At 44.2% G+C, this 23,575-nt stretch overlaps 1 protein-coding gene across 1 annotated transcript; it reads right to left on the reverse strand.

The window, feature by feature from the left end:
* Nucleotides 1–795: 795 nt before the first annotated feature.
* On the reverse strand, nucleotides 796–23,132 carry LOC121711996 (von Willebrand factor A domain-containing protein 7-like). The gene is made up of 17 exons (XM_042095900.1): nucleotides 22,906–23,132; nucleotides 22,356–22,572; nucleotides 13,738–14,010; nucleotides 13,459–13,552; nucleotides 13,168–13,296; nucleotides 7,115–7,301; nucleotides 6,586–6,761; nucleotides 5,990–6,108; nucleotides 5,530–5,646; nucleotides 5,271–5,429; nucleotides 5,039–5,171; nucleotides 4,716–4,868; nucleotides 2,739–2,831; nucleotides 2,199–2,467; nucleotides 1,687–1,983; nucleotides 1,126–1,512; nucleotides 796–882 (listed from the first exon to the last, which is right to left on the reverse strand). The coding sequence occupies exons 2-16, from the start codon at nucleotides 22,560–22,562 to the stop codon at nucleotides 1,135–1,137; spliced, it is 2,784 nt and encodes a 927-aa protein (XP_041951834.1). The 5' UTR covers nucleotides 22,563–22,572; nucleotides 22,906–23,132; the 3' UTR covers nucleotides 796–882; nucleotides 1,126–1,134.
* Between the last annotated feature and the right edge of the window lie 443 nt (nucleotides 23,133–23,575).

Below are 23,575 nucleotides of genomic sequence, written 5' to 3' on the forward strand. Positions count from 1 at the left end.
ATTTCACTTCCAGTGAAGACTCTCAACTACATGGCATAATAGCAAACTTTTAAAAATGCTATACACTCAAGCTTTAATTATGATGGGCATCGGATTTCTGTGAACACAAATGTTTTATCAGCATAAATGGATTTTGTCTATATAAAATAGACATGCAGAGTTGCAGACATGCAAAACAATAGCTTTTCTGAAATATTCAAACTCTTTCACAAAGTGAATAGAGTCTGGCAACTTGATTGGGAAATGTTTGCAACACTTGCATCGCGATGGGCACTAACTTTGAAATCACTGGTCCAGCACTACCAATCACATTGATCAGAGATTCCTAATGTTGCTTCCTACTTCGCTAACTGACAATAAACAGCATCAACATTCAGTAAACAATGTATGTGGGTCTAACTTTGCTGTAAATACATTTCTGCATTTTTCCAACTGCATTTTTTGACGTTTGCAGGTGTTGCTACTTCTGTTTATCACAATAACTTTCGGTTTCGTCTTCCCCTCTCGTCATTGATTGGCCTGACATTTTTCTTGTCTGAGGGAAACAGTGATGAACTATAGGTTGCCAGACTAGATCTAGGTGGGCGGGGCCAGGCTAGCTTTTCTGTGCCTTTAGCCATTGACCCATACTCATGTTGTGAGTTTCCCAAAAGTGGAGGTTGCTTTTTCAATGCGGACATGCAGAAAAACATTTGAAAGCATATTGTAGAGCTACTCTATTACCAAACACAAGAACTAATATTACTAAACACAAGAACCAAAGCTACCAACATTCCTGAATGCACTGACAAGTTTGATTCATTTTAATGTTGCAGGTGACTGAATGTGAGTTTTCCATGATCAAAAGTTTGGATCAATGTATTTTGTGTGAAACATGATGAAGTACAGTTCTGATAATACATCAAAATAATCACTTTATTCTATAAGTGTCTTATATTCCACATGTTGCAAACCAGCCTGCATTATATTAAATCACCATCTAAACCCCCAATATTATGCAGAATACCTCCCGTTTCTTTATAGTATTTTAATGTATTCATTTATTTATCAACAACATTGGCTAAGCATTAAAAAATACTTAAGTCACTCAAATAGTACAACATTTTTTCCAATCCATTTTACAATACCTGGATGTTAGAGACTCAAAGTTCTGGCTAACACAAGACAGGCCACACTGATCCAGAGGGACAGTGGCGGGGACCGGAGCTGCACCCCACCCGACCTGATGGTGCAGGAGCCCACGTTCCCCACGGCGTCGACCGCCACCAGTATCACCTCCTCGGTGCAGCAGGGGGCGCTAAAGAAGGCCACAGTGACGTTGAAGCCTTCCGGCCCGGGCTGTGTGCTCGTGGTGAGGTTGCCAAGAGTTTCCGAGGCGGTGATGCGCTCGATACCGGTGCCATTGCCATCATTTAGACTGGCAGTGAAATCCCATGTCTGCAGAGTGCAGTTGCCATTGCAGTTGCTATTCACGCTAACCACCTGACAGACTGGTGCTGTGATGTCTGCCACCTTTGGTAGATGAAGCACAAGATGAATATGTTTGAGCATTAGACCATTTGTTGAACCAGCAGTGATGGTTAGCTGAGTAGGGGTCAGAGAGGTCTATATATAGAAAAATGATATAGGGATTACTGACTAGATATAGTTTATGATGTATGATTAAGAAATAAAAACAAGCTTTACATCGGCTATGACTGTCAGGCGCAGCACGACATAGTTGGAGTCTGAGCCTCCAGGAGCCTCGGCCTCAATGGTCAGTGTGACGTCGGTTCCTGAGGGGGTGTCTAAGGGAGCTGTGAGGGTCACCGTGCCCTCAGTACGACCTCCAGCTTCCAGGGTCACACTGCTGGGAAAAGATGAGCTGAGGCCGCGGCTGTTCCTCGCTTGGACGGTGAAGTTTCCCCCGGTACTGCTGGTTGTTGTCATGGTGAACGGAATGGTGAGGTTTGTTCCAGGCTTCCAATTTAGGTTCTCTTGAGCCTTCAGAAAGAACAGGTAAACCTGGCATAAGTGCTAAACCCTGTGATAACGATCACACGGTACTGCCTGACTTAAAAAGATAGATAGATAGATAGATAGATAGATAGATAGATAGATAGATAGATATTGACATAATTTGACTGTATCTTAGACAAATAATTCTCTTGTGCACACAACTAGCACAATTAAACTACAAAAAAAGTGAAGCAACTGACCCTGATAGAAATTGTGGAGGCTTTGAGTTGGTTGGAGGATTGTCTCTGGAAGACATTATTAGAGGATGTTGACGATTCGTTTGTTCCCCTTAACTGCACATAGAAACTGCCCTCTGGGACTCTCGTCATGGTCACCAGATAAACCCCACTGTTCGTCTTCTCAACGGTGCCTTTAACCTCATCAGAGCCTGACACTTGGATCAGGGCCACATCAGTGAGTTTAATGGAGGAACCCCCTGTCAAGGTGATTGACAAAGAGGTATTTCCACCTGGGGGATGACAGAGAGACAGTGAAAGAGGGAACAAGAGCTGCACTTGACATATGCAAAGTGGCACCATGCAGCAGTTTCAGTTTTACTAAAATATAGCTCATGAAAGTCTCCTGTTCAGTATATTTGAATCAGTATTCTTGACATCTCTGACAATATCAGAACTACTGACAGCGTCCATCTCATTACATGACATGGGATAAGTAACCCTTTAGATAATGTATGTAGTATAAATTGTAAATGTATGGATATCCCAAACAAGCCTTCATACTTGCTGGGGGTCGGCTCTCCAGAGTGGCAAACCCTGGCGTAGGACTGTGAAAAACTTCCACAATGTCGTAAAGAAAATCTATGGCACTCTCACCTGAGAAATTGACAGACAGACAAACATTGTGTATTCATAATTAATAAATAGATATCGTCTGAGTCTAGCCAAACATATAAGTGAAATATATTACTGTTTTTTTGGGGGCCAAGGAGCGAAGCTGCGAAGGCACCCATTGAGTTACTAGCTTTTCCTATTATTATACTTCCGCCATTGGAGTCTATGGCATTGGCAGCCCATAGAACGCCTGGCTAAAAAGTGCAGATTTTTTGGCAGAAAGTTTCGGGACACTCCACTGACCATTCACACTCATTTACGGACCACAGCCATCTAGCGCCACCAACAGGTCAAAATCTGGCCAAAAATTGAACTGCTGGGTCTAAAGTTATGAAATTTGGCACACTGATTCAGCACTGTCCCATGATCACTCTCACCAATTTCCAGAACTCTATGCCCAACACTCTAGCGCCACCAATGGGTCGAACCTGGATTGCAGTCACGCATGTGACCATTGAACGGTGCGTCCGATTTTCACATATCAGGCACCGTTGGAATCCCTGGACCGACCTAAGTTCAATGACCCCTATTACGTCACTTTCCGCCATATTGGACCTCCGCCATATTGGATTTAGTCCAAACTCTACGAAAAGTTTCAGCGGTCAGAAATTTCATCCGATTTTCATGGAACTTGGCGGAGATGATCTTCTTCCCGAGCCGCACAAAAGATACTTGTCAGATTTTTCAATTTCATTTTTGTTTGCCCGTGACAGCCAATCAAATATGGCGATGAAGCCGCCAAACAGGAAGTGGACTAACATCTCTGTGGCATTTTGAGCTAACATAACAAAACTCGATACCACTAGTCAGGACACTGTCCCAATCACTCACAGCAATTTTTATGCATATACATTGAACACTCTAGCGCCACCACCAGTTCAATGCTGGACATGCGTTCATGCGCGTGATCCTTGACTCTTTTGTCTGATTTTCACAATTGAGGTAGCATCTGAATCCTTGGACCATCCCGAGTTCATCGACTCCTATCCCATCACTTTCCGCAATATTGGACCTCCGCCATATTGGATTTAGTCCAAACTCTACGAAAAGTTTCAGCGCTTACAAATTTCATCTGATTTTCACGGAACTTGGCGGAGATCATCTTCTGCCCGAGCCGCACAAACAATACTTGTCAATTTTTTTTAATTTCAAGTTTATTTGCCCGTGACAGCCAATCACACATGGCTATGATGCCGCCTAACAGGAAGTGGGCTAACATCTCGGCTACGCTTTAATGTATGAAGTCCAAACTTGGTACAGGGACCTGTTACCATATTGTGATGACGCACTAGGAAATTGGCATCATTTGGCCTCTATAGGGGGCGCTGCAATACAGGAAGTGAACTCGTATCTCAGCAACGCTTTGATGTATGAAGTCCAAACTTGGTATAGAGACTTGGTACCTGATTGTGGGGACGCACTAGGAAATTGGTATTATTTGGCCTCTATAGGGGGCACTGCAATACAGGAAGTGAGCTTGTATCTCAGCAACGCTTGGATGTATGAAGTCCAAACTTGATACAGGGACATAGTAGCTGATTGTGAGGACATGCAAGGAAAGTGGTCTCATTTGGCCTCTAGGGGTGCTGTAATAGACAAATTGAGCTCACATCTCAGCAACTCTTTGGTGTATGAAGTCCAGGGACATGGTAGCTGATTGTGAGAATGCACAAGGACATTGGTGTAATTTTCGCCTCTAGGGGCAGTATAACAAAGTAAATGAGCTTATTTCTCAGCCATTCTTTATCCAATTGTAATCAAACTTGCTGTGAGTGCTTGCTCATGCCATTGCAACGCCATTCCTGCTATAGCGCACTGCTTGGCCCCCACATTGCTGCTTGCAGCTATATTTTTTAATTATTTTACCAGTAACCGTGATTGTGTATGGTTGCAATGAGTTCATATTAATTCTCCACTGTCCCTTTTGAGGTGGGGAGTTAAGCAGCACAGATATGAAGTTCCCCTCTGTCTGGATTGTTCCTAAGGAGCCACTCGAGGTTCCGCTGCTTTGTGATGCACCTGAGTTAAGTGGAAGTGGTCATATAAAATCAAAATGTTATCAATAAAGGGATTGATAAGGAAATATATCTTATATTGCCATACAACTGGTCTCAAACAGACAGCCTATTTAAACTCCTGTATAGCTGTAAAATTTTGGGTGTGTTTGAGTATAAGTTTCATGCAGTCACCTGAGGCACTGATGATGGTGAATGATGGCGTACTTCCCGTGATGTACACGGTCAGGTTTTTAACAGAGTCATCAACAGTGAATGAGAAAGTCTCAGTAGTTCCTGGGTCCCTAACAGTCTGGGATATTGTTACCTGAAAGATGAGGACAGGTTAACTTTTCTATTATTTTCCCAAGTTGGGCACTCTGAAAATGTTTAGCACACACTTCAATGGAAAGTCAGGCATCAGTACCAGAGCAGGGCGAATGGAATCAGTGATGATGGTGACAGCTTGTGGGAACTGCTCCTCAGTGATCACTATGGCCTGTCCACCCGAGGCTTCGGTCAGAGACTGGTAAAGCTCATTTGACCGCTGACCACTCCTCCCTACATTTGTTAGGAAAAAGTTAACCTGCAAAAAGGGATTTGAAAAAAAAAAGATTGCATGGGAGTTTTTAGTGGTGATGGGTGAACATGTAGTCATCAGTCCCATGTGTAATCTGGTCATTTACCCCAGTCTGAGTGGTCTCAATGAGAGCAAGCACTGTACTCTCTAAATGAGCATCTGTGGGTGGTGCATCAGTGAAAACAAAGATCTGAGAGGATGGAGGTGCTTCGCTGAGGGCCATCTGAGAAATAGAGTTAGATATACATTATAATATACAGCTCTGGAAAAAATGAGACCACTGCACATTTTTCTGATGTCATCCTACAGTTGCTGAGTGACATTCGAATGAGTTGACGGTCATATTCAAAATGAGGAGACCACTGCAAATTTGAATATGACCGTCAACTCATTTGAATGTCACTAAGCAACCATAAGATGACATCAGAAAACATTGCAGTGGTCTCTAATTTTTTCCATAGCTGTTTAAGATAGATAGATAGATTGACTGATTCATTGATAAACATCAAATGTTTGGATGAGTGATAAAAAAAATAACTCTGTGTCTGTGACTCTTACAACAGTACCCAAAGTGCTTCCAAGCTTCGCCCAGGCTCAGGGCTATTCCCTCCTCCACTTGCTGAAAGGATATTGATTTGTGACAGGAAGATGTCAGACTCTGTTGTCCTCAGGAGTGGCCCTAACCCTTGATATGAAATAACACATGGAGCTTTTCAGATGGATTCCAAACATTGTTCCTGAGGTGATTCATTTCACTAAAGAAGTTCACTTATGCCATATTACCAACCGAGTCAGCAATGCAACTGAGGGGATCGTTATGTTTATAGTATAATATCTGGGCTTTAATGCCTTTAATAAGACAGGACAGTGAAGAGAGTTACAGAAAGAAAGTGGGAGAGAGAGATGGAGCAGGATCGGGGCATGACCCAGGCCAGACTCAAACTGATCTAACATAATGCTTCTTTTCAATAGACTAAAGTTCACCTAAAATGATCCAAATCTGCCATCTTTGCCCATATAAGGTGATCCACATTTCCTTATATGGGCAAAGATGGCAGCTTTGGGTACTTTATGTAGACGAATGTCAGAGGTCTATAAATTAATTGCATAAAGTCTCATGAGTCTCATCATGCGCTGAATGTAGTGCAGTGCAGAACCTCACCAGTGTTACTGAAGGAGATTAAGATGAAGACTGACGGCAGTTTGGAAATGCTGTTTATGATTGAGGAGGTCGCCTTCTTTAGTTCAGCCAACACATTGGCCATGCTGGCGGAGGTGTCCACCACAAAACAAAGAGCAGAGGACGAGGAGGAAGATGACCGACTGATCCCCATCAACCTAGCAAGCAGACATAAGGTATGTCAGCCATGTAAGTACATGTGTTTAAAATGGAATGTATATGGAGATCCTCTGTGACCCCTGCAAATTCTAGTGGTGCATGAGGAATCTATTGTAGTTAGTTGTATGGCTTGCACCATGTACTATGCAGATGTGCTAATATATACAGTATGGTAAAGTGTAAATGTTAGCAGAGCATGATGATACACAAAACCAAACCTTATGTCCTCCTTACTACTGCCCATAAAACCAAACCTTGTTCTCCTTACTCCTGCCCATACACAAAACCAAACCTTCTCCTGCTCATATACCCCCAGTTGTCAGGTGTCCATGTTATCTCCCTCTTCACCCACCGTAGGAAGTCGGCGTCCCCTGCAGCTCCTCTGATGTCCAGGAGGAGCTCAGTGGTGGCAGCGATGGCAGTCTGTGCAGCCTGTGTGTGCAGGTGGCCATGCTCTGAATCCACGGCGTCCTTATTGATGCCACCCCGTGGATCACTGTCGCTGGTCTGGTCAACAGCTCCTCCGTGGCTGCACTTGCCTTTAGGAAATAGAGAGAGAGAGAGATAGAGAGATAGATAGATAGATATATATTCTTTGTCTGCAACAAATACATCCCTGTTAGCATCAGTGGGGAGCCTGTGGAGAGGGTTCCTATTTTTACGTTCCTGGGGGTACATCTTACTGAGGACCTCTCCTGGTCACTGCACACTCAACACCTGACAGGGAAGTCCAGGCAGCGATTGTACTTTCTCCGCCGACTGAGGAAGTTCAAGGTCTCTCCCTCCATCTTGAAGACCTTCTACTCCTCAGTGGTGGAGAGCATTCTCACAGGCTGCATCACTGCCTGGTACGGTAACTGCACAGCACAAGACAGGGAGGTCCTGCAGAAAGTGGTGCGCTCTGCGGAGCGGACCATAAAAGCCCCCCTCACAAGCCTGAGAGACATATATACCATGAGGGTGGGGGCAAGGGCGAAGAAGATCATGCAAGACTACTCTCACCCCAACTCCAGTCTCTTTTCCCTGCTTAAATCGGGCAGGCGGCTGCGTTGTCTCAACACAAGGACTGAGAGACTGAGATTGAGTTTTTATCCACAGGCAGTGAGACTGCTCAACTCAGCGCATTTTAAATAAGTTTTTCTTCTTTATTTATATATTGCTTTTATTTACTATATGTATATTTGCGTTATGTTTATTTATTCAAATGCAGAGCATAGGACCCTTTTACATTTCACTACATGTAAAATGTATGTGACAAATAAAAGCACTTGACTTGACTTGACATTTGACCCAACCATGCTTAGTGAACAGGTACACACACACACACACTAGGAGCAGTGAACACACAGTGAGTAGTGAACAGTGGGTGGTCATTGCTGCAGCACCCAGAGAGCAGTTTGGGATGCTACACTCTGGGGCATGAACATGGGGGCTCGCGTACATGCCCCCAGAGTGTAGCGCTGTAGCTGCCTGACTGCTTTAGCTGCTGGAACTAGCAACTCGAGCTTGGTAAAACCAATTGTTTTCAGGCTTTATTCAGTGCTTGGTGACCTTGAGAAACGGAGATCTATATTGACCTCTCTCTGACCGTCAACACGGTCTTACTGTGAATGATGCCATCCTGGCACCTGTTCCGACCATACTGTAATGTCAACAGTGTCATGTGACTGACCTCTGGAGGCTGAACCCGCAGCATAAAGCGTTACCGGGTGAGACGCCTCTTCCTCTTGCCTGGAACGCCTCGATTCTGAGACCGGTAAGTTCGAAAAGTTGTGGGTTCTAATCCATCACGTTATTGTGCAGGCGCCTTGAGCCCCTGAGAATTGTTTAACGACCCCCCCTTTGTTGTATCAGCGAGTAGCTTAGGCTTGATTGCGTTTCAGTGACTAAAGGTACAAGTTAAAGTTATCCTGAACACTTCGAATAGCCTTTATCGTGTTGCAAGAGAATGCCAAAACCACGGTAAGAATTTTGGTTTCTCCTATTAAGTTTGTTGCCGTCTGTAGGCGACTGGGCTTTGTTTTTCCCCCTCACGTTCGCGTGTAGGGTTGGCAAATTAAGTTGGTTAGGCATTTATCCTATGTTTCCCTTAAAGGGGCAGTGCTGATGGTGTACTGTTGAATAATTTGTTGAATTACAGCCTACTCCTGTGTCTGGAGCAAAGTTAGGCTTGTGATTTTTTGTAGCCCAGAAGTGGGCAGTTTTGTTCATACTTATAAACACTGCATGAACAGTATTTGTATTTGTATAATCTAATTAGCAGAATTGTTACTGCTTTTGCCTTTGTTACTGTATATAGCCCACCACACAATTATTATAGAATTATTTACCCCCACTCCAAGAGTGATTGCTTAAAATAAAACAAAATAATAGCTGCACTGTGCATATCCTGTGTCTCATCCCCTCGCCACTGTTCCGAGTAGGCTGTTGTTCGCCCCCAAGCCGCTGTTCGCAGCAGGTGGGTTTATAGTGTGTCCTTAGCCGCTGTTCGCAGCAGGTTGGATAACATTGTCTGGGTTATACATCTGTCTGTGTTAGCCACTGTTACCATTGTGCTACGTTGTTTGGCCTTAGCTGCTGTTCGCGGTAAGTTGGGTCATTTCTCCCCTTAGCTACTGTGCGCAGTAGGGGGTGTTCACTTTCCCTTTTGCGGCTGTGGTGAGAGAGGTAAGTTTTCCTCTCTTTAGTATTTTCCATATTGTGACTACAAGTATGGCCTCCCACACTTGCTGTTATTGTGGGCTTGGACTCACGTGATGGCCACCGTGAGTGTCCCTCGTGTCTGGGCAAAGCACATCTCCTCCAAGACGTGGAAGATCCATGCCCAGCAGCAGTTGACCTGCCACTGGAGGAGAGAGCCCGCAGGGCTGTTTACATGACATTGCACGGCCAGGGGCACATTCCTTTCCCGCCTGTGGAAAGGAGCAGGCACCCAGCGCTGAGGGTCAGTCCCTGAAGCGAAAGAGGAAGTCCTCTTACAAACGTAAGAAAAAGAGGGCATCAGGTGAGCTCTATTCCCCTACACATAGCCTTGCATCTACCCCTAGAGATTCGTCAGGGGTTGAGAATGTACAGGTTTAGCTCTTGTCAGCCATTTGTGGTCTGTCGGGCATTCTTTCCAATTTGCCTACCAGTACAGCTCCAGTAGAGGCAGACCGCTCAGCGGCAACCTCCCCTGAGTATCTTCCATCTTTCCAGCAGCCACAGTCTGTAGACCCGGATATTATCTCGCTTTATGCACAGGGCTCTCTCTTGGAGGATGAGCCAGACCTGCAGGACAGCGACGAGTTGCGTACTGCAGCCTCCTCCCATCCAGAGGGTTCAGCATCGGTTGACGAGGGCACAGAGGTTCCCTGTGACCTGGTATCCAGGGTCCTATCTGCAGCCAAAATTGTGGGGCTCTCAATACCAATAGAAGACCCTGGCCTCACTGAGGGTGTTTGGGCTGGCGTCACCCAGCCACGTCCCTCAACCTCTCTCCCTGCAGCAGCAGACTACTGCCAGATGCTGAGGAGGGCCTGGGGTACTCCTAGCAGATCCCCTCAATTTAATTCTGGGTTTAGGAGGCTGGCCAAGGTCTTTTATCCACCTGATACAGGTTTGGGGGACACGCCACCTGTGGAGAAGGAAATGGCAGTCTTGACCCCCCTTGGACCAACCAGGGTTACCGCTGATCCACACTGCCCTAGCAGGGAGTGTGACAAGACTGATTGCCTAACTTGTAGGACCTACAATGCTGCTGTGCATGCTGCCCGCTCAGGCAATGCCCTAGCAGTCCTTTTAGCGGCTATTAGAAAGACTGCTAGTGCATGTGACCACGATACCAGAGATCTGGTTGATGCGGCCTTGTCCACTCATGCCCAGTTGACCCAAGACATAGGGGCAGCTATGTCCTCGGCTATTCTGACTCGCAGGCAGATCTGGTTGGCCCAGACATCCCTCCCTGAGAACATCAAAAGTGCCATTGGGCCTCCTCAGGGCCTGACCCCTACACCGGTGGGTGAACTCCTTCAAACTCCACCCACGGAGGGACAGGCATGTGAAACTCAGTATGACAGACACGTTTGCGGGCCTTGCTCCTTTGGCGGGACGGCAGGTGGCTTGCACAGGGAGTACCCCTGGGCAGCATACCCTCCAGACGGACACTGGTGTCCACAGATGCCTCCCTGACTTGCTGGGGAGCAGTCTGGGAGGGACGTATGGTCCAGGGTCTGTGGGATCCTTCCTGGGACACCGAACATATCAACGTCTTGGAACTCAGGGCGATACACCTTGCCCTCAGAGCTCTCCTTCCCTACATTCGGGGGAAACATGTCCTTGTGCGGACAGACAGCTCTGCTGCCATTTACTACATAAATCACCAAGGGGGCACGAGGTCTCAGGGATGTCTCAAGGTAGTGCAGAAACTCCTTTGTTGGGCATTCCCGCATCTGGCCTCTCTGAAGGCAGTTTACATTCCCGGGGTACAGAACCAGGCAGCAGATCTCCTGTCCCGGTCCGGACCTCCCCTGGGAGAGTGGAGGCTCCACACAGAGGTGGTAGAAAGTTTGTGAGCACGCTTTGGCGTAGCCCAGGCGGATCTATTTGCATCAGAGGAAACGACTCATTGCCAGATGTAGTTTTCCCTCAGGCATCCGGTCGGCATGCTTGGGCTGGATGCACTGTCTCACGAGTGGCTGGACGGATTGCTATACGCCTTTCCCCCGCTGCCCTTGATCCCGCATGTACTGAGCAGAATTTCTTGGGGATGCTGCAGAGTTCTGTTGGTGGCCCCACATTGGCCCGCGAGACATTGGTTCCCAGCTCTACTTCGTCTTGTGAAGGGCCAGCCTTGGCCTCTGCCACTCAGAGCAGATCTTTTGTCACAGGTGGGGGGCCAGATTTGGCATCCTAGACCGGCAATTCTACAACTCTGGGCCTGGCCGCTCCTCAGTCCTTGCCTTTGGAATTGAACGAGGCGGTCTTGGAGACCATTAGTAATGCCAGGGCACCCTCCACACGTATGAACTACCAGCAGAAATTGAGTTTTTTCTCTGGATGGTGTCAAGGTCAGGGGCAAGACTCCAAAATCTGTCAATTGGCTCTAGTGCTCCTCTTTCTCCAGTCTCTCTTGGATGCTGGGAGGGCAGCCAACACTTTGAGGGTCTACACGGCAGTTATATCTGCATTTCATGTACCGGTAGATGGTCTTTCTGTTGGGAAACTCCCGATGGTGTCCCAATTTTTAAAGGGTGCTAAGCGCCTGCATCCAGGCAGATCATTGCGCACTCCGTCTTGGGACCTCCCCCTAGTGTTGAGATCTTTGACTGTGGCTCCGTTTGAACCTTTGGAGCGGTCGGAGCTGAAATATCTGACTCATAAGACGGTGTTTCTCTTAGCCATGTGTTCTGCTAAGAGGGTGAGTGAACTGCATGCCTTGTCTGTGAGTGCAGAATGCATGAGGTGGAAACCAGAGGATATGGGCGTGTCTCTCTGTCCTAACCCCTTTTTTCTATCTAAGGTGTTGACCCCTCAATCAGTTAACCAAGCTATTGAACTGGAGACATTCCATCCTGAACTGGTTGACCAGTCGGAGGTGGCTCCTGATTCACTGTGCCCAGTTAGGGCTCTGAAGGCTTATCTTGAGCGCACCAGGCAGCAGAGGCAAACTCACACACAGATGTTTGTGTGCTATGGGGGTCGACAATCTGGCCAGCCAGTGTCCAGGCAGCGCCTATCTCACTGGCTGGTGGACACCATCTCTCATGCTTACACTGGACAAGGTTTTCCAATCCCAGAGGGTCTAGTGGCTCACTCCACACGCAGCATGGCCACGTCCTGGGCTGCTTTGAAGGGAGTTGCTATTAATGATATATGTGCTGCCGCGTCCTGGAGTACTCCTTGTACCTTTGCCAGGTTTTATCGTGTTAACGTGACCTCTAGTCCTGTTGGCTCCACTGTTCTTAGAGCTGCTTCTGAGCAGATGGGCCCCTCGTGACACTGTTAGTACTAGGCATCCACAGTAAGACCATGGTGACGGTCAGAGAGATCGATATCGTAAGCTATGGATCTATGAGACCGAACGATGACCGTCACCATCTCTTGTCACTCGGGACGAATGCGAGGCGTTCCAGGCAAGAGGAAGAGGCGTCTCACCCGGTAACGCTTTATGCTGCGGGTTCAGCCTCCAGAGGTCAGTCACATGACACTGTTGACATTATGGTCTCGGAACAGGTGCCAGGATGGCATCATTCACAGTAAGACCGTGGTGACGGTCATCATTCGGTCTCATACTGTAGATCCATAGTTATGGACATAACTTACGATCTATGTGAAAAATCGCCGGATTTCTACTTGTACTTGTTTCACCGGATTTCTTACTATTTCTACTAACAGCTACTTGTTTACCCACATCCCTGAAGTTACCATCTGGTTTGGAGGATGAAAACAGATTGAAGTATCCTGAAGTTAGTTTCTTTTCTGTGATGATATTCTCCAAGATATTGTTCTCACAGTTATCACCCACACAGTTCCTGCATGTTGGTGTACTGCTGTCTGAAACAAAAAACAAAAAACACAACAAAACATTCAATTTAAACATACAGCAGTATGCACATTTAACATTATGCACTCTAATTCAGTCACACAGACTCTTGTTAACTGTTATTACAGTATGATGTTCTTGTCCTGATATTGTCGTGTGTATGGTCACTGTACCTGCAATGTTGTCAATGTTGAGGTCTGCTCTGATTAGATTGGAATAGGCAAACATGTTTCCCAGCTCTACCCAGTTGCTGTGACTGTAGAAATCCTGAGATATAAGCGTTAATATTTCTTAATATCTTATTTGATATTTCTTGATATCTTAATTGATTCAAACATGAAAATAAAACATGCATCTTGGTGTAAATATCTCTCTGTGATGAACATAAGTAGTGCCATGGTTAATATACAAACAGAAACTTATGCGCAGTCATTAATCTAATAAGATGTCACCTGTAAAGTGTGTAAAATTTCTCCCACAGTCAGCCGTGCTGATATGAAGTTCCCTTGCTTTATGTTGGCTTTAATGGTTGCCAACCCTCTCGTGATGAGGCTCCTTCCACGGATGAAGCTCTCATCATCAAAGTGGTACTCTTCACTAAAAGGACGCTCAAGATCAACTGCAGCATTTCTGCTACTGATGACTCTAATTGCTATCTGGAAGGTCTTCACTGAGTCGGTGAAAAGGCAGGCCTCTGCTAGAGAGTCGACTGCCAGTTGATTTGGCTGTAAAAACAAACCACAGATGACAAAGATATATAATAAATTGTGCCTCTGTAGCTACCGACCTCTCTCACTACTGAACACTGACTTGAAAATTATCACCAAAACACAAGCCACCAGAATAGAAACAGTCACTCCCATACTCATATTCATCCAGATCAGACAGGCTTCATTAAAAATAGACACACCACAGATAACCTCCGCAGACTGTTCAACCTAATCAATATATCACAAGAATCACAACAGAAAAACATTATAATTTCACTTGATGCAGAAAAAGCTTTTGATAAGGTAAACTGGTCATTTTTATTCAACACTCTCCACAGGTTTGGCTTCGAAGAGTCGTTCATCCACTGGATTAAAACATTATACACATCACCAAGGGCCACAATCACCACTAACGGAATCACTTCACAGTTTCACACTGCACCAGGGCACCAGACAGGGATGCCCACTCTCGCCTTCCCTTTTTGACATCTTCATTGAACCCCTTGCAGCCGCAATACGACAAAACCACATAATCAAAGGAATTCAGGCAGCAAACGTACAACACAAAATCAGTCTATATGCAGATGACCTCTTACTTTATATACAGAACCCACAGGTGTCACTTTCAATATCATCAATAGATTCTCTAGTGTTTCACATTACACTATCAACTGGAACAAATCAATCACACTGCCCCTTTCCAATAATGCATGGGATTCTGGAGCTCAGGATACTTCCCCCCACTTTCAAACTGGCAACATCAAATACCTAGGGATTCATATTTCCCCCAGGCTGTCAGAGCTTTTTAGCCTCAACTATACTTCTCTCAGGAAAATTGAAGACGATTTCAAACGCTGGTCAAAACACCCACTCACACTCATCGGAAGAATAGCCGCTGTCAAAATGAAAATTCTCCCTCAGATTAACCCTTTAGGCGCCAGAGGGTTTTTTCCGAAACGATCAATTTTGACATCTTCATTTCAAAAGGCTATATCTTAAAAGTGATAAGAGATAGAGACTTTCTGTAAATTAGAGAAATATTAAGGATGACCCAAAGTTTATGTAGAGATTAAATGTTTATATCTAATTTGCATATTATGACGTCATATGGTGGCGGCCATCTTGGATTATAGAATTTTCATGAAAAGTCGCATGTTTGAATGATAAAATGCACCACTTCTTTCCCCCCAAAATGTCCCTCACCTTCTGTATGCTATATTGCACAATACTGAATGCTCAGGTAAATAGTAAGTAGTGAACAAACTGTGTAAATCATTACTAATAAATGGCAGAAACAAACCAAATGCATGTAGCGGTAGACTGGCCTTTTGCTGTAGAGATTTTCCATTTACTACATACAGTAGGCACTCTGATTCCATGTATGGGCCACATATATATTATTCAGATGACACACAAACACAAGTAGACAAGACCTGTTTAGTTCAAAAGCTCATTTGCCACGGCAAGGCACAGATCAGGAGTGAGATGACGAGACAAGACAAGAGACAATGTTAGTATTTTTTAGTTTTTTTTTTCTTAGCTGACAAAGACACACACATCACAAGGACATGAACACACAAAAAGGAACACATAGTGTACTGTATGTCCTAAATGATCAGGGAAGTAGATAGCAAATCAACAGTGTAAATCATTACTAAATGGCTGACATTTTTTTTTTATGTAGCAGGCCTTTTGCTGTAGAGATAATGACTCCCTATCCCTATCCATACAGGGCCGGCATTCCCATCATCTTGTGATAGACTATGCATGACCTAATGTGTGTGTGTGTGTGGGAGAGGGAGAGAGCGTGTCACCACCTCCACCATGCGAGCAGCATGGCCAGATCTGCCTCGCGCGCGCCGAGTGGAGAGAATTTGCGCAGCTCGGACTAGGCCTACTGTCATTCTCATTGCGACTCCCCACACTGCCACTACGTTCCCCCCTAACTGTCCTATGAGCACTTCGACCTCGTCTAACATACCCAGTGGCATTAGACAAAGGCTCCACCACGTTACTGTCGCCACGATTGTGGAGAGGCACACGTTCAGAAGACAGAAGCTAGCGCTATGGATATTAGGCTACCTCCAGCCTCGTTCGCCACACCACTAACAAACACCCTGCTAACTTCCCGATGAACACTCCGAACCCGTGAAACATTATTCCCACCAGTGACATTGGGCAAACGATTCAACGTTTGTGCTTGGTGTAACCTAAACTATGGAGTAAAATCTCACTTTGTCCAGCTGCATCATTGCAAGGCAGGGACGCATCTGAAGCCTCACTAAACGAATCACCGTCATTTTCTGAAGGCAGATATTCCCCTTCAGAATCAGGGTCCGCGAATAGAAGACCCAACACTTCATTTCAGGTAAACTTTTTTGATGCCATTAGACGATAATCTAATGCAAAATACTCGCTGACGTTGACAATATCGCTCTGACAAAGTGGCTCACACGCACACTAGCTCCGGTATTTCATGCACTGATTCAATGAGCTGTAGCTAGAAAGTTTTGTTTAAAGCGTGTCCTTTTTTCGACTCGGGGATGACGTATGACATGTCTGCCATCTAGTGGAGTGGAAGTCGAACGAAATATGACACCCTATTTGACTAAATCGGCCGTTTTACTCAGTGCCGCATCTTGTCGACTATAGTCGCCTGTGGCGCCTAGAGGGTTAACTACCTCTTCTCCATGATCCCCACTACTCCCACAGACAATTGGTTTAAAACTCTCAATTCATTAACAACACAATTCTATTGGAAAGGAAAAAAAAAACAGAATATCACTCTCAACACTGCAAAATAAAAAATCACATGGCGGCCTTGAGGCACCAAACTTCCATCACTACTTCCTGGCAAATCAGTTACAATACCTAGTTAAATGGATCAACATACAAAATCACAATTACCCATGGCTTGAACTAGAACAAAACCAATGTACAGATATCAGAATAGCAGACCTCCCCTTCTACTCAGAATCAATAAAAAAATCCAACTTCTGCCAACGCATTACCATCAATTCAACTCTGACAGCCTGGTGGAAAACAAACCAAATCACAAAATCATCACTAGCACTAAACAGGTACACCCCACTCTGGCACAATCCAGTGTTCACATTACAGAATAAACCTTTCCACTTCTCCACATGGGCACAAAAAGGAATCTCACATCTTCACCACATGTTTGACAACCACCAATTCATGTCATTTGATACACTGACACAGAAATATGGGGTTGGGAGAGAACAATTCCTTCAATATCAACAGCTTAAACTTAAAATTAAAGATAAAACAAGCCTCACCAACAACACATTACAACCATCTGAACTTGTAGAAAAAATGATGAAAATGAATAACTTCAAAAAATTAACCTCCCAGCTATATACAGAGGGTCCCCGTTAAAAATTGACACTTCATTCACGATAATGGTGATTCACGCAGCTGGGTGACATGTAAGTACAACTGCAGCCGCTTGGGGGCAGCATAGTCCGCTGTGGCGTTCAACGGTCGAACTGGACGGCGCATTCGACAGCAAGGGCTGTGATTGGCCGGGTTTTCAGTGCGTTTCTCTGTTTTTAGCAGCCCCTGCAACATGCTAATCCACTGTAGCCTAAGCTTTGTACATAATGTTAAACATAGTTTTGGATTCAGTGGCAAGATTTCTTGATTGTATAGTGCCTGTCTCTCAGTAATGTTTTAAAATGAGAGCTTCGTCAGCTGGCAGTAGGCTACTTTGTCGGTAGTCATGAGAAGTTCGCTTGAAAATGCTGCCCAGAAACCTTGTGACACTAACGAGTTTGAAATATAGCCTTTGCCTACAGCATCTCCTTAACAGTAAAGTTAACAAAATGACAGCATTCATATGACAAAGGAAAACGAATCCGGTCACTCAAGACTGTGCCGCAGCCGTGGGGCAGAAGACGCTTGGTGGCCGTCCACAACGTTATAAACTTAACCTAAATAGTCGGCTTCTGTAAGCTACAATCGGATTTTATTGTATACCCCTGTTGTCTCAATGATGATAACATCTCATTTCCGACTATATTTCAAAGTGTGCCGTTCATTTGCATTATTAACATAACATCGTATTTTGTCATTTTTGGCGAAGACATGCATTCCGTTAGGGATATTGAACATATTTAACATTCTCTAACCATCGTGATTTCGAATTGGTGCAGTTGTCAGCATAAAAACTCTCTCGCTCTTTTGCATTGCTCTATGCTGTTCTATGGTGCTTTCTGCCTCTTGGTTGCGCACGCATGTTTTCGTGGCGTTTCATAGAAATCCATATATAATGAGCGCATAAAACGACTTGTTGACGTTTTGGGACATTAATCTACATGTAGGCTACGTTAAGCTTTAAGGATTGTATCTCCTTCATTTATTTATATAGGCCTATTTAGGCTACTTGCGCAACCCCTGGATACTTTTATTGCCACACAACAATATTGGTGGTATTTGTTACATTAGCTTCAAAAGGCACCGCTTCAGAAAGCTGCACTGCTTGTGAAAGAAGGGGGTGGGGGAGGGGAGCTTGCAGCCAAGTGTCGGAAAAATGCATAGCCTACAACACAGAACCCGCTTCTCGCATTAGTCACTGACAGTAGACACGCTTCCAGCCTAATGACTTTCACACATTTTGAATGATTTACAGTACCTATGCCTAGACACATTAGCGCTCCACGTGTAGAGACTGTGCAGAATACAATGTGTGAATGATGCTCAATGATTTGCCAATAGCCTATAATAGTCTTCTGCTGGGTTGCATGTACTGTATAGCCTACAGTTTTACTGTACATTTTTTCAGCCTTTATTGGTTAAATGACCATTTTTATTACGAAAATATTTCTTAACTTCAAAAACTCAGTGTCTAAAACTCGGTGTCATTCAGACTCAACCCTCTTGACGTTTGGTGATTAATTGACAGCTGTTTTGGGACACGTTAAACTTTCTTTATAATGAGCGCATAAAACGACTTGTTGTTTGGGACATTAAGCTACGTTAAGCTTTTTCACGTTAAGGATTGTATGTCCTTAATTTATTTATATATTTAGGCTACTTGCGCAAACCCTGGATACTTTTATTGCCACACAACAATATTGGTGGTATTTGTTACATTAGCTTCAAAAGGCACCGCTTCAGAAAGCTGCACTGCTTGTGAAAGAAGGGGGTGGGGGAGGGGAGCTTGCAGCCAAGTGTCGGAAAAATGCATAGCCTATAACACAGAACCCGCTTCTCGCATTACGCACTGACAGTAGACACGCGTCCAGCCTAATGACTTTTACACATTTTGAATGATTTACAGTAGGCCTAGACACATTAGCGCTCCACGTGTAGAGACTGTGTAGAATACAATGTGTGAATATATCGTTTCATCGAAGCCCAGACTAACTCTATGGGGTTCAGATCCGGCGACTCTGCCGGTGTTGGCACCCAGTTGATCCCCTCACTCTGAATGCAGGCTCTGACACTGGTAGCGGTGTGTTTTGGATCATTGTCTTGGAAGAATCTATGTGTAGACATGAGGAAACGCTCTCTCAAGTATGGACCGGCAACTTTTTTGATGATCTCTTCCGCGTAAAACTGTTGATCCATAATACCATCAAAAATGAGGAGTGGGCCCGGGCCACAACGCGAAATTCCACCCCAGACGTGCAGTTTGACTGGATGCTTAACTCTAGGTTTTGCCATGCCCCTAAAGTTTGTCTTTCTCCAGCACTGCAATGCAAAACGTTCCAATGCCACTGTTGATTCATCGGTGAAGAGAACATCATCAAACTTTTCACCAGCAGTCTTCCATTCTTGCGCTTGACGTAGACGCAATTCTTTGTTTTTTTCCCGGGTCATTGGGATAAATCTGGGCTTCCCAAAGTGCCAGCCAAGAGCCCGGACTGCCTTTCTCACTGGTTGAATGCGTGATGTTGGTCCCGAAGACCACGCTAAGATTCACCAACAGAGCTACGGCCAAGTGGGCAGATACGGATGCCTGCTCTTCAGGTCCATCGTCACAGAGGAACACTAAAGCCTGTACACTGATCACAAACCTAAAAACAACAATAACACTCCCAATAACTAAGTGGGAAAATTACTTGGCGTTCACTCCCAACCCTGATTATTGGGAACAAATCTGCAATAACACATTTTCCATGACCACTAACACAAATTTACAGCTTATACAGTATAAAGTCATTCATAGATCTCACATCACTCAAAGTAAAATGTTTAAAATGGGCTTAACCAACACAGATATTTGTTCACAATGCACTTTAGGTAGCACAGACGACTATCTGCACGCCATGTGGCTCTGTCAACCTGTCTACTCTTTTTGGGTCACAATCACGGAGGCACTATCTAACATCCTGGACTCCAGAATCCCATCATCTCCAACACTCTGTCTTCTTAATGACATTTCTGAAATCCACATTACGCAACACTTCAAAAAACCCTTGCTCATCTTTCTAACTGTCGCTAAGAAAGTAGTCCTCCAAAACTGGAAATCAAATAAATCATGCTATATCAATCACTGGAAAAACTTAATCACAGAATATATTACAATAGAAAAACATCATGCACATAGAGAGAAGCAAATGTCAGCCTTTGAAAACACCTGGTCTCCCTTTCTATCATTTTTAAATTCAACAAAACCATAACCCCAAGCTCTTCCCCCTTGCCTTGCCCCCTTCTCTGTCTTTATCTATCTGTTTATTTGCTTGATTGAATTGATTGGATGATTGTTTGATTAATTAATCAATTGATTGATTAAACTTTATTTATTTATTTATTTTATTTAACCTTATTTCCTCCTTTCCCCCCTACATTCACCACTTTACATATAGACACACACTAGCAATACCCAAACATAGCATGTTACCAAAGCCCTTTACCATGACCACTCACAGACCTTTCTATTCAATTACAAAGAACTGAGTCCCATCCTGTCAGCTCTGTCATCGTCCTGTCCTACTGTCTGTCTGAGTGTCTGTCTGTCTGTCTGTACTGTATGTCTGTCTATCCGTCTCACTTGTCTACGTTACCTTATTGCGTTTCATGTGTTTTATGTTTCAATTCACGTGGTGCTATATGATACGATTCCAGGGTCACATAAATGGTTGAGGTAGGACAATTGTATTTGCACTTGAAAAATATGTTACTTAAATAAAAATAAAGTTGTCCTCCGAAGAGGGGGGGTGGTGGTGGGCCAAAAAAATAAAAAATTGTGCCTCTGGATTGTCTAATGTAATTTTTTCAGGCAATCTTTTAACAGAAATAGCGCAACCCCCATATTCACTTGCATGAGACAACACCTTGAAGTTCTGCCTGGTCAAAACTTTGTCCTATTTAACATAATCAACATCCTACACATACAGACTCAAAGCTCTACTTATGCCTAAATCTACCTGTCAGTCAGTCTATTTAATGATTGATATGAAGAGTTAATAATGTATTTTTTGTGTTCAGTTATCCACCCACTTAATTGTTCACTTCAGACATTCTGACAACGTAAACTCCCTTTGTATAGGACTTATGAGTTTTAGAATTTTATGAGTTTAGTAGAATTTTAACTTGTAAGGTCTAAGCTGTTGTCTCCTTTGATGCAAACATCAGTAGCACACTACATCTACAGTAGGCATACCACAAAGCAGTGTGTATATGGCAGAAGCATACTTTCAATGCAAATACAGATGTACATTTGGGTGTCATCATAAATTCTTTGTTTGTTGTTGCAGACTTGTCTTAGTGAGTTAGTGCATACAAGTTATCAAGTGGTCGGGAATGTGCACAACACAATATTTTTGAACAACATTTAAACAATTTGTGAAATGTTTGTTTACCGTTTACAAGATGTTTCCAGATTAGGGGATGGAGAGAAATGGAAAAGCACTGTGCTGCAGTCATATTACTAAACACTGTGCTGCAGTCATAAAATGAAACTGAAACTGTATCGAGCTAAAAATAAAACTGAAATTGCATTTGTGACACATGTAGCCTACGGGTGAATTGAAGATGGATTTATGATTTTATGCCATGAAGGCTTAGTTTGTCCTGATAAGCTGACATCAGTAATGCACACCAACAGCGTTAAGCTGAGCTGTCTATTTGAGAATTCTAGAGGTTTCCTAGAAACAACACCATCACTGCACCACTCTGTGTGCTCTTGGGTTATCAAAGCCATGGGCTTCGTGCTGTTTGCACCTTGCAAGTCATATTGAGCTACAGAAGCACCAATAATTAAAATAAAGAGGTAAACCTGAAAATGTTCAATGACACCTTAAAGTTTAACGTTCTGTTACATTAACTTACAACAGTGACTGACATATCTGCAGTGATTTCATAATGACATCTGAAAAAGATTTTTTTTTTACCAGCAAGGCAAAATTTCCTCCTTCTTGCTCTACCAGTGTTTTGCAGACATTTGCTGTGGCGTTCAATATGCCTGCCTCTGTGATCTGACCATGGGTCAGAGAGCTACTGGAGATCAGTGTGAAGGCCTGCAGGGTGTCTCTTTGCGTTAAGAGGAGGATGGCAAGGGTGATGATATGTTGTGAAGAGGTATCCATCTTCAAGACCATGGACTCAAGACTGTGTGAAGGAAAAATGTTTCCATGTTTTCAATTGAGGTAAGACTGTTTACAAAACCAACTAAGGAAATGTGGAGGTAAAATGTATTCAAACATGTTTGTCAACCATTTTTTCCAATGCCAACAATACTAAAGCTACCAGTAACATATACTATATTCATTTAGCTGATGCTTTTATCCAAAGTAACTCACATATGCCAATTATTATAACCCCAGACCAACTTGGGGTTAAGTGCCTTGCTCAGGGGCACAACTTTTCTGGCCACTACGCTACCACCGCCCCCAAACATATACTGTAACAACCATTAACGTTATAAGACACCTCATACTGTACCTCTGTATGTCTCTGGCACCTTCAATCCATTCCAGTCTCTTCACAAGGTTGTCACTGAGTGTAGGACAATTCACCTGCTACACACGATCACCACACAGTGTGGGCAAGGCATATGTGCTGAATCCCTTAACCATGGCTGATCTGAAGAAGGAGGGCCGTTCACCTGGACAGATCACATTCTTTCTTTCTTTAGCCTATGTCCCAATACATTTCAATACCAGATAGACCTGGGGAGTATTCCAGAAAGCAGGTTTACCGGCTTAACTGGGTATGCTAACCTAGAGTAAGCAGGCTATGTAAGTCACTAGAGTTGCCACATTTGATTTGTGGAAATCCGGGAACCTACCAGTCATTCTTTGGTGCGCACTCAAGATGTGTTTCCCAATTAATAAGAGTACGGTAAGTAACGCTCAAGTTAGATGCTGCTGCATGATCATGCTTGCATGTGACACGAAGTTGGTGCATTTTGACATCGTAAACATTCTCGAAGAGAAAAAGAAAAGCAGTAAAATTATGTATTGGCTACATTTTGGTGCCCCCTCTGTACCTTGGTGCCCTTGTGCGTGATGCGCGTGGTGAATACAATGTTGAAACATTTCTTACCTTTATATTTGCCCTGATGCACTCGTTGACACAGACACACGCACTCGCTTTGGACTCCTTTCCCTGC

This window comes from Alosa sapidissima, chromosome 1, assembly GCF_018492685.1.
Source record: "Alosa sapidissima isolate fAloSap1 chromosome 1, fAloSap1.pri, whole genome shotgun sequence".
In the NCBI taxonomy this organism is placed as follows: Eukaryota; Metazoa; Chordata; class Actinopteri; order Clupeiformes; family Clupeidae; genus Alosa; species Alosa sapidissima.

Excerpts from the sequence above, each read along its gene's own strand:
- LOC121711996 (XM_042095900.1), bottom strand. The coding sequence starts at position 22,562 with ATGGTCTTGAAGATGGATACCTCTTCACAACATATCATCACCCTTGCC. Across the intron at positions 6,109-6,585 it reads AATCTCCTTCAGTAACACTG|GGTTAGGGCCACTCCTGAGG; the intron begins GTGAGGTTCTGC and ends TTTCATATCAAG. Across the intron at positions 5,172-5,270 it reads ATTCCATTCGCCCTGCTCTG|GTAACAATATCCCAGACTGT; the intron begins GTACTGATGCCT and ends CTCATCTTTCAG.